The following is an 11,636-nucleotide window of genomic DNA, read 5'->3' as shown; positions in this document are numbered from 1 at the left end:
AAAAAAAAAAAAAAGGAACCTGAACTTTGTAGCAACCCAGCTGGAACAATCCGCAGCGGCGGCAGTGGCGGGAAAAGAGATTTAATTTAGTTGATTTTCTGTGGTTGTTGGTTGTTCGCTAGTCTCACGGTGATGGAAGCTGCATATTTTTTCGAAGGGACCGAGAAGCTGCTGGAGGTTTGGTTCTCCCGTCAGCAGCCCGACGCCAACCAGGGATCTGGGGATCTTCACACTATCCCGAGATCTGAGTGGGATATACTTTTGAAGGATGTGTAATGTTCAATCGTAAGTGTGACAAAAACTGACAAGCAGGAAGCTTATGTAGTCCGTGAGAGTAGCACGTTTGTCTGCAAGAGACGTTTCATTTTGAAGACCTGTGGTACCACCCCCTTACTGAAAGCACTGGTTCCCCTGTTGAAGCTTGCTAGGGATTACAGTGGGTTTGATTCGATTCAAAGCTTCTTTTATTCTCGTAAGAATTTCATGAAGCCTTCTCACCAAGGGTACCCACACCGGAATTTCCAGGATGAAATAGAGTTTCTTAATGCAATTTTCCCAAATGGAGCAGCATATTGTATGGGATGTATGAATTCTGACTGTTGGTACTTGTATACTCTGGATTTCCCAGAGAGTCGAGTAATCAGCCAACCAGATCAGACCCTGGAAATTCTGATGAGTGAGCTTGACCCAGGAGTTATAGACCAGTTCTACATGAAAGATGGTGTTACTGCAAAGGATGTCACTCGTGAGAGTGGGATTCGTGACCTGATACCAGGTTCTGTCTTTGATGCCACACTGTTCAATCCTTGTGGGTATTCAATGAATGGAATGAAATCGGATAGAACTTATTGGACTTTTCACATCACTCCAGAACCAGAGTTTTCTTATGTTAGCTTTGAAACAAATTTAAGTCAGACCTCCTATGATGACCTGGTCAGGAAAATTGTGGAAGTCTTCATGCCAGGAAAATTTGTGACCACCTTGTTTGTCAGTCAGAGTTCTAAATATCACACAGTGCTTTCTTCACCCCAGAAGATTGAAGGTTTTAAACGTCTTGATTGTCAGAGTGCTATGTTCAATGATTACAACTTTGTGTTTACCAGTTTTGCTAAGAAGCAGCAACAGCAGCAGAGTTGATTAAGAAAAATGAAGAAAAAAACGCAAAAAGAGAACACACATAGAAGGTGGTGGCTGCTTTCTAGATGTTGATACCAGGGGCCATGCTTTCCATAACCGCCACCTTGTAGTTGCAGAAAGCCCTAGATGTAATGATAGTGTAATCATTTTGAAGTGTATGCATTATTATATCAAGGAGTTAGATATCTTGCATGAATGCTCTCTTCTTTGTTTAGGTATTCTATGCCACTCTTGCTGTGAAATTGAAGTGCATGTAGAAAAAAACTTTTACTATATGAAACTTTACAACACTTGTGAAAATAATTCAATTTGGTTTATGCACAGTGTAATATTTCTGCAGGTATCATTCAAAATTCCCCACAGACAAGGCTTTTGTCCTCATTAGGTGTTGGCCTCAGCCTAATAATCTGGGACTGTTCGATTATATTGCTGCCAGAATTTTTACATCCAGTTACCTCCACTTTGTAGAACATATTCTCTACTAATAATATTGAAACCAATTTATACTTCATAAAAATGTTTTTGCAACAGCAAGTAAAGTTTTTCTTCCATGAGTCAAGTCATCCTAAGAAAATGATCCAGTTGTTCATTTTGTGTATTACTGTTTTAATAATTGTTCCCACATTTGGAGTCCTTCACTTCTTCCCTCACCATGGTGTCTTTCCCTTCCTCCAGGCCCCAAATAAAAGCAATACACTATTCTACTGGGAGTTTGTATATAAATCTTATACCCCAGATGAGGATGCACGGGGGTGGGAGGATGGCTCCTGGGCTTGTTTTTTTTTTTTTTTTTTTTAAGGGGATGAAAATTTGGCCTCCTTTCTAACTCTTGAAGATGAGGAAGAAAACTGAATGTCTCCCTACATAGAAACATCTCCATGTTGATTAGCAAGCAGGGAAGACCAAATCCTTAGAGTTGTGAGATTAGATGTGCTGGCTGAACTCTGTGAAAACCATCTACTAGTCTGTGCTTTTCAGTCAATGAAATTTTCAAGAGTACTATCCCTTTGCCAAATAGTGGTATAAATGGATTTTTGTCCGCAAATAGGAAAGTGGGCAGATTAGGCATGAAGATTGTCCTTGATTCAATAAGCCTAGCCAGGTTGGAACATTACTCTTATTTTGCCATTGACGCTAATCTTACTATATAGCATATGTAAGTTTGAGTTCATAGAATTTTGGTGGCTTCTCCACTTGTGACACAGTTGTGTGGTTTTGTATACATGTGAGTGTTCTCACTTGATCTGTTCCTTCATCGTGGCACTCACAGGATCAAATAAGTGTCTGTCCAGTTTATTCAGATTTGACTGTGTAGCAGAAGGTATGGATGGATAAAGAAAACGAAGTTCCAAAAACACCCAGTGGGAAGTGACTCAAAATAGCTTTCAAGAGTTGGCCTCTTTCAGCTGTATTTTCAAATTGAAGCAACTGAGAGGATAGCAGAGTTGGCTAAATTTTGTACTTGTTCTCACAATATTTTCTTGATAATTTCTGGATTGATGCATTGATGTTTTGTTCCTCCCATATTTATAAATGAAACACCTTTTTTAGTGTTTCTAAATGTGTAAAATCTACTTGGTTTGAAATCAAGTGATTGGAACACTGACTTTAATTTTAGCATTGTTGATTGAATGTTTCATTAAAGAAGTTTTCAGTCAACTTGATCAGTTTGATTCCTAATGCTTTGACCTGCTCTGTTGCGAGGATCAATGCTCAAGGTAGAGTTTATTCCTGAACAGTTTCCCAATGGCTTTGGTGAAATTTGTTGGCTTGAGGTCTGAATCTTTCTTTCTTTTTTCCAAAATACTTAAAGAGTTCTAATGTTAAAATTGCACAGATTTGTGTGGAACAAAGCCTAGAAAAATGAAAGCTGTAGATTAAATAGTAATCTATCCTAGTGTGACAGAGGAGGGAAAATTTTGGTGCCATAATTTCTCCCTTCATTGGTGTTGGAATAAATCATCTGAAATGTATTTCTGTACCACAATTTAAGCTTCAATAAAAATTTACTTAATTAAAAAAAGGGCACTATTAGCTTTTGGCTTTGTTTTTGGTAAAACATAAAAGGAGACAAAAATAATTCCCTTTTGCTAAAATATTTTTGATTCCTCCCCCTCCCCTTCTTCAAATAATTATGTAAGTAGAAAAACAAATGAACCAAACATACATGAAAATAAAACAAACCACATACAGAATAATTCTGTATTCTACTAAGTTATAAAAATAGAAATATTTATGAGTAGAGATCATCTGTGTTCCTATATATGTATCCTTATACTTAATAAATAAAGAATATTTTTCACAATTTGAAATGCTTATACTCCTTTCATCTTTTCTTTCTTTTTTTTTTTTTTTTTTTTTTGTTTAGCTTTATTTCAATTTGGTTTGGTTTGGTTTGGTTTTTTCTTCTCAGTACTGGGACTGACCTCAGGGCATTCACACTGAACTACATCCTCAGTCCTTTTTACTTTTTATTCTAAGACATGATCTTGCTAAGTTGTTAAGTTGCCCAGGCTGGGCTGGAACTTGCAATTCTCCTGCCTCTGCCTCCTAGAATGCATGAATTAGAGGAAAGTGCCATCTTTCTCCACTAAGCATATGCCTTTGTGGTCCACTAGACCTACAGGAAACTGCATAAAACAGCTACACACCTAACAAATAGTCAAGGGAAAGTCTCATAACAAGCATTCTTTTTAAGAGTTGTTGAGACCTGTGGGCCCACCATCAATATTCCTTCACACTGAGTCATCTTTGCTAGATAATTTCTGTCTATTTTGTTGTCCAGGTTGCTGGATACCAGGGAGCAAAGATTACCATGCTGTAAAAGTATCACATATCCCTTGAAAATTTTTTCTCTCAATAATTAAATTGTAAGTTGTAATTTGATTTACATGTCATCAATGTTTTAAACCTCGATGCAATACTGCTCCAAAATGTCCAAAGCTTGGGGCATGTACACATGCATCTGGGCAGCTTTCAGGACATGACCTCAGTGTTTAGCATGGGCAAGTATTGGGACACAGTTGTATGATCATGGCTTGGCACAGGTAGACACACAGGTGCTGGTGGTGGCATTACACAAGAACCTACACATACGATAACATCCTATAGAAAAGCTAACCAATGAAGATGCAGGTGGCTCTTCATGCTCCTTGCCTGCTGTTGCTTACTACTGCTGATGTCTGCTTCTGTGTGATTTCCAGACCTCATGCATGAATTTTCAGCTTCAACCTCTTCAACCCTGACAACCTTGTTTCCCAGACTCACCTCCTATAAAATGAAACTGACCTAGTACTCTTAAAATCAGATTTCTAGGATTGAAAGACAAGGTCAGAAAATAGCATGAGACAAGAAATCATCAAAATAATGCACACCGCTGTAGAAGCTGACTGAACCTGGGCCAGCCAGCATTCCCAGGGCAATAGTGCTAGACATTCCTAGTAGCTCCACACAAATGTGTTCTTTACACAGATATTTTGCTGTTTTAATTTTGGACCGGGCAGATTGTCTATGAATTGAACTAAGTTTCAAAAGTAAAAATATATGATAACCCTCCATGCTACTGACCTCTTAATTTTCAAAGTGTTGTTGAAACTGTGCTCCAAACCTGACATTGGGAGTTTCCTGCAGTCTTCCCAAGACCCAGAAAGCCACGGGAGAAAGAGGCATGTGGAGAGCGTCCTGAGAACAGCATCTTCTCGCTGAAGATCATCACCCAGATGGCTCCGCTGGGCTTCATGCATGAGCGAAGAAGCACAACTGGATGTGTATATTTCCTGCACAAAATCAGGGTTGCACTCACGTACTTTTTTTTTTTTTTTTTTTTTCTTAGCGGAACTGGGGATTGAACTCAGGCCTTTGCACTTGCCAGGGAAGCGCTTATTCCACTGAGCCATCTCCCTGGCCCCTCACATATTTTCTTCACCAAGATTTTTCCCAGATTGGGAGGTGAGAGATAGCAGAAAATTTACTAAGAGAAATGACAATAAAACACTACATTGAATAAAAATGGTTGGAGATGCAATGAAAACAATGTAGAAACATGTAGAAAATTTTCCATCTTAATGAGAGGATCATTTCTCTGAAACCTAGATAATAATAAATCAGGAATCATTCATGATTTTCTTTTCATTTTACATCTAAAAATAATGTTGCAGTCACTTAAATGCATCACAGAAGTCGAATCAGTGTAAAGCTAGTTAGTGATTATCACTGTAATATGTACAGACACGTCCAACAATGTCCTGGCTGTAGGACTGGTGTTGGCAACGTGTCTGATTGAAAAAAGGGAAGATGTAGTTAGTTTCTCTTTTTCCTTCTGCAGATCTCCTCCAGTGACAATAACAAGAAAATAAACAAGATGGAAAAGTTAGTTAGTTAGTTAGTTAGTTAGTTAGTTAGTTAGCTAGTCAGTTAGTTAATTAGACTACCAGACTTATTTTTTAAACCAAAAAATGTTTTAGGGCCAGGGAGACGGCTCAGTGGAATAAGCACTTCCCTGGCAAGCACAAGGGCCTGAGTTCAATCCCCGGTTCTGCAAAAAAAAAGTTTTAAATTTATAATTCCATATATATAATTTTGGGCACAATACTATGATTATTCCTTGTCTGTACTTTAGTATTTTTCACCATTTGTGAAGAAACATTAAAACAAGTTAAATGACAGTGTGCTGAGTTTTGGGGGTTTTTTCCCTTCTTTTAAAGATGACTGTTTAAGATTTAACAATGGGAACCCTTGTGAGCATGCTCAGTCATCATTGTGGAGAACCAAGAGGGCCTCTAACTGTAGCAATGTTCATGGTTGTGATGTGTTCTTTTTAAAAAAATAAAATAAAATTTCAAATGTTTATGAACAGTCAAAAAAATGAAAATAAAAATAAAATAAAACCGTGTGTGGCCAAAGATAGCTCTGGACTCAGTGGGCCTTTCTCTCTCCCCTGGGTTATTCTGTTGACTTCTGTGAACCCTGCTAGCCACTTTTTTCTACCCATTACAAATACAGAGGGGTCTTCTGAATCCAGTCACCTGCCCTTCTTTCCCTGGTGCTGGTTGTATTATAGTTATGTCTGCTCTCTAACTCTATTCTCTTATACTTCCAAGATGAATTTGTAGGTACAAGAGTCACAGAACTGGCCCTTCAATAACCAGCTGTGAAGCCTCCTTCAGAGCTCTATGGCTCACACCCACTGTGATGCCACCTCTGTTGAAACTTGATTTAAAATTTTGTTGCACATTCAATCAATCTTTTAATACTTAATTTAACAATGTTTATTGGTTACTGCATATGTGTCAGGCTATCTAATAAATTATAAGGTAAAAAAACCATTAAATATGGTATCTTCCTTTCCTTGAAAGCCCTCAGTCTTTGGAGCAGGAAGGTATTAGGAGGATGAATCAAACATATGCATAAATAATTAAATACAATCTCAAAATGCTATGCAAAAACAATGAAATATTTCCTGTAGGAGCACTAAAAAAAAAAAATCACATTCCCACCAATGTAATATGGTTGGTCTTCTGTAATTTCTCCATAACAGCATAATTTTTAATTAACTATCTCCTTGGAATAAAAGAAAATCTTGTCTGACATGTAGAGAACTCTAAGTTAGTTTTTATTTATGACTATGTAGGGCTGGCGAGATAGCTCAGAAGACTAAGTGCCTGCTTAGGCAAATGCAGGGACGGGGGGCGCACCGCAGGCCACGCTGGCCACATCCCTTTGAGCACTGAGCCAGCCACTGAGTCTGGGAGTGGTGGCACGTGCCTGTAATCTGAGCACTGGGAAGCTGAAAACAGGAGGATCACTTCATGTCCGAGCTGTGTAGTGAGACCCTGTACCAAATATATATGTCTGGACTTTCTTTCTTTTTTTGTATATGCAGTAATTCTCTGAGAATTATAAAAAGTCAATCCCTCAGCTGATGATGAGAAGCCCCTTAATTCTCTGTCCTACTCTTACTTTGTTTGCTTTATATAATTTGATGTACAACTGAATGATCTATAAGGCCACAAAAGTAATAAAATCATCAAAGAATAGTTTCACTAGCTTATATAATTATATGGTGGTTGCAGATAGCACTATAAAGATAAGAAGATAAAAATGCACTGGATCAAGAAAAAATCTCCAGTTTCCCTTTCAAAATGTTTGCTGCTTCAGATTGCCATAGCCAATATAACCAAATATTCCCATTTTCTCTCTTCACATCTGTTTAAATCCTGAGCTGTTCAGAAGATAGGCAAACACAGAAAAGCATTTATCAGTGATAAAGTTTGTAAACTTTTTCTGAACAAAAGGTTTATATCCCTTCTCAGGTTATCAACCTTAAGCAGAATTATACTCTATTGCTCAATAAATTCCATATTCTTTTACGTTTTTAAAGTACATTCTCATATCTTATCTCAAGTATGTGAGGCTATACATGTTTATCAATTATTTATACTAATAAACATTAGTAAATGAAATATATAAAGTATTTTAGTTACCTTCAAAATGGTTTTTAAAGGAGCCAGGGAGATGGCTCAGTGGAATAAGCGCTTCCCTGGCAAGCGCAAAGGCCTGAGTTCAATCCCCGGTTCCACCAAAAAAAAAAAAAAAAAAAAAAAAGTGATGTGAATAAGCACTTATAGAAATTCTACCTCCATATACAATAAGAAATCAAAATGGTTTTTAAATACACACTGAAGAAAAGATAGGTGCCTTAACAAATGATGCTAGAAAAACTGCCTATTAATATGAAGAAGATTGATTTTTTGGCAACATTTCACTGTGTGTTTATTTCAAGTTTACAGAGAAGCTTAATCACCTGTGGAAAAACATCAAAGGCTTATCTTTGTCTTTCTTGTAAGTGCCTGTATTTGTAAGTGATAAATACACAGTATTTAACTCTGTACATTTGGTAAAAGGAAATGCATGGTAGAAAGGATCAGGACAGAACAGCAGCATCGTGGAGCATCAGACAGATCACAGATGGAAAAGGTAAAAGTCCAGCAAAACTGGAGAAAAGATGGGATACCTCCTGCCAAGCACTAAAATAAAATAGACAAGGATCAAAGACCTAAATGTTTAAAATGAAATGACCTGACGGAAGATAAACAGGTAAAACTCTTGAAGAGGTGCATTCTGAACAGAACTCCAACTGCACCAGAAATGACTTCTAGAATCTGCAAATGGGGTTTATAAAAATTAAAAAGCTTCTGCACAGCAAAGGAAGCTTAAATGTGATATGGTTTCCTTTATATCAGAAAACCTACGTATAAGTAAATTAAAAATCAAAATAAAGTGTAGATAATAGGAGACAGAGACAGAGACAGAGACAGAGACAGAGACAGAGACAGAGACAGAGACAGAGATCTTTTGCAAAAGGGAAGGAGGAAGAGCAAAGGAATGAGGGGGAATGGAACATAAAAAGATTTAAAATGTGTTATGTCCATGTGCCAGCTTCATACAATGAATGTCATCATTATGTACTAGAAACATGTGCTAATCACACTTTTTAAATGTACGTGGAACAAAAATAAGTACATAAAATGATTTATAGTCCTTGTACCTAACCTTATCTAACACTTCAAAAGCATATTTTGATTGCCTTGACTCAAAAAAGATGTTAAGATTCTGGCTTTTTATTCTCACTTCTATTTTTTATCTTATGGCAGCTTACAATATACTTTAATTAATCTCTCCTTAGCGAACCTTTCCTAGGATTATATATCTGCACCTTAAACTCTAAATGATGTCTGTTAAAAATTTCCTTCCCTTCAGTTCAGTAAGTATTGATTTCTCCTACTCTGTGCCATCCAGTTGTGTTTACCTCAAGGCGCCTTCCCACCTCAAGAAGTCCCTGATCCATACAATAGAATTCAAGTTAAAAATAAGACTATTAGAATAGGAGATTGAGGAATCAAAATCCACACCCTCCTACAAATGCAGTCATTCAACATTAAAACAAGATTTCAATGGATGAGAACTATTTAGATATATATTCTCAGTTGTGAATCTTGTGTCTTGTTCCTGGTACACTATTATTTCCTGTTCTGGTAAACCACACTTGGCTTTCAAATCCAGTCAGGGTACAACCCCTCCAGGTAATCGTTCATCATCTATACGTCCCATCTGGTTCAGTGACTCTTAATCTCCCATCTAACGACTCATTCCACTAAGCTGTGCTTGTTTTCTTGCTTCTCTCCGACTGCACAATGGATTCATTTAAAACTGGAAAATCTTCATCTCTGATTTCCACCCACATAACCTACAGACAAGCAATAAATAGAAGTTTGATAAATAAGTGAATAGATATCTACATGTTAAAACAATAAAAGCTCACGTTTACTAGGCTGTTTTATGAGTTTTTAATCAAATGTTTTATTTGAGTTTTATTAGGCTGTTTCATATGAGTTTTTATTATTCCCAATTTAAAGATGGGAAAACAGGAACAATAAAATGTTAAGAAATTTATCTAATTTTAAGTAGTTGTTAAGTAACACAATTAGAATTTAACCACCAGTAGTCTGACTTTAGAAATAGCTCTCTTAACCATGCCATGAATAAGTGACATTTTCAAAATGCTGTGGCACAGTTCAGGATGAGACTATTTTCATGAACCAGGTGAGTCAAATTTTTGTTCAGTCTATTAATTTAGCAGCAGTTCCCATATATCACTCCAAAGGAAAAAATCTACAAAGGCCTAATATTTTCAGTGGAATTAAACAACCTAAGTCATAGAACAGCCCTCCCAATAAAGCTTCTGCTGTGGGGATATCACAACTCAGTATCTTCAAGATATTCAGCTAACTTCAGAATATCATTGACATAACTTAGTAACGTTTTATTTCCTAATAACTACAACACTATTTCATTTTTAAATGAAATGTCTTCTCTGATTCAATTTCATGGACATAATAATTCTATTCGACTTGTGTATATTGAAGTTTTACACTGCATAGTGAGGTTTTTAAGTGTGCATGCAGACTCTGGTCCTAATTAAAAGCCCTCAAATCCAGTCACAAGAACGGTTATGTACTGCCTGACTTAGCTGGAATTCAGAGTTCAAGCGCCCTGGTTACTCCTACAGCAGCATGTTCTTTACAGCTAAGGAACTTTCAAAGCATCCATTAGAACCTTGCTTCTCCAAGTTGTACCCCAGAGCAACCCCACTCCCTCCAAGTGGGGCTTGTTGGGTAATAGTACTGGATGAAAACTCACTTGAATTTCTCTGTTATTATCTTATCATCAATTCATCAAAACAATATTGGAAGGGCTGGGAATATGGCTCAGCAGCATGGTGCCTGCCTGGCAAGTGCAAGGTCCTGAGTTCAATTCACAGTCCAAAAACATAATAATATTGCAGATTTTCATAAGGAACTTTTAAACATAAAGTGGGGAGTGCATTATTCTGTATCTTCTCATTTAAAATTTATAACATACATTACCATATCAAGTGTCCATGGAATCTGTCTTATTTCATGAGCTTTAAAATCCCTTACAGAATATCATGTAGAATCTCATGAAATTGTGCTTTGTAGAACTACCATGAAACAAATTCTTTCCATTAAGTTCCATTCAATGGGTAGTCTCTCTCTCTCTCTCTCTCTCTCTCTCTCTCTCTCTCTCTCTCTCTCTCTCAATATATTTATGCTTATTTATGGGGAGGTTTCAGGGTTTTTTCCAATATTTTTTTCAGTTTTTATTACATTGTTTTTAAATTTTCTTATCCATTTTTAATGTTGGTAACTGCTCAATTCCTATCTCTAGTTCGGCTCTTTTTTCAGCTTACATGATCTACATTTCTTATCTAGTATTTTAGAATGAATAATTTCTCTCTATATTCAGGCTTTCTTAGTGAAGTTTTCTATTAATGTTCAAAATAATAACTTGAAATGTTTCAAGAGATTTTTCACTTTCAACTTCCTATGAAGAATCAAAACAAAGACATTACTCCAGAATTTATAGTATCTATTGATGAACTTAAAAATCTTATATATGTTATTTTTTATTTTATGTATTGGCTTATTGATTGTACATATTTGGTACATGGTACAAGAGTCTCACTACCCAGCTTGGACTCATAGCGATCCTCCTATTTTCAGCCTCCCCAGTTCTGGGATAATGGGTGTGCTCCACCACAGCTGGTCTCCATGGCCAGCTCTGCATGCCCAGGGATGGGGTTGGTGCCACATGTGGTGCAGGGGATCGAACTCCAGTATTTTTTAAAGAATAGTAATAAAATAATAATTAAAAAGCATTAGAAACTATAAAAATTTCATTAAACAAAGTAATAGGAATTGAACAGTGTTCGCTGTATTGCATTATGTTATCTTCAAATTAGGTCTTTAGATTACCAAATATAAATGTGCCAAATTAGTTTAAAAAACAAAACAACAACCAAATGTTATAACAAATTGTGAAGAAAAAAAGAACAAAACCAAACAAACAATTAAATATTAACTGCTCCTTTCAAAAGATCAGAAGAAGTTGGCAGTACAACTCTCCAAATTATCCTGTAT

General features: G+C 36.6%; 1 protein-coding gene across 2 annotated transcripts; it reads left to right on the top strand.

Annotated features, from left to right (window-relative positions):
- Positions 1-77: 77 nt before the first annotated feature.
- Positions 78-1,502, top strand: LOC101562839 (S-adenosylmethionine decarboxylase proenzyme-like). 2 transcript variants are annotated; one of them, XM_012514730.2, is made up of 2 exons: positions 78-241; positions 602-1,502. In XM_012514730.2, exons 1-2 carry the CDS (start codon positions 133-135, stop codon positions 1,135-1,137), a joined length of 645 nt encoding a protein of 214 aa, XP_012370184.1. In that variant the 5' UTR covers positions 78-132; the 3' UTR covers positions 1,138-1,502. The 2 variants fall into 2 exon arrangements, with proteins under 2 accessions (XP_012370184.1, XP_012370183.1); XM_012514729.2 differs by having other exon boundaries at positions 86-248; positions 336-1,502.
- Positions 1,503-11,636: the final 10,134 nt, after the last annotated feature.

This window comes from Octodon degus, unplaced genomic scaffold (genome assembly GCF_000260255.1).
Source record: "Octodon degus isolate 3935 unplaced genomic scaffold, OctDeg1.0 scaffold00038, whole genome shotgun sequence".
NCBI lineage: Eukaryota > Metazoa > Chordata > Mammalia > Rodentia > Octodontidae > Octodon > Octodon degus.
This window is presented reverse-complemented; position numbering and strand designations above follow the sequence as displayed.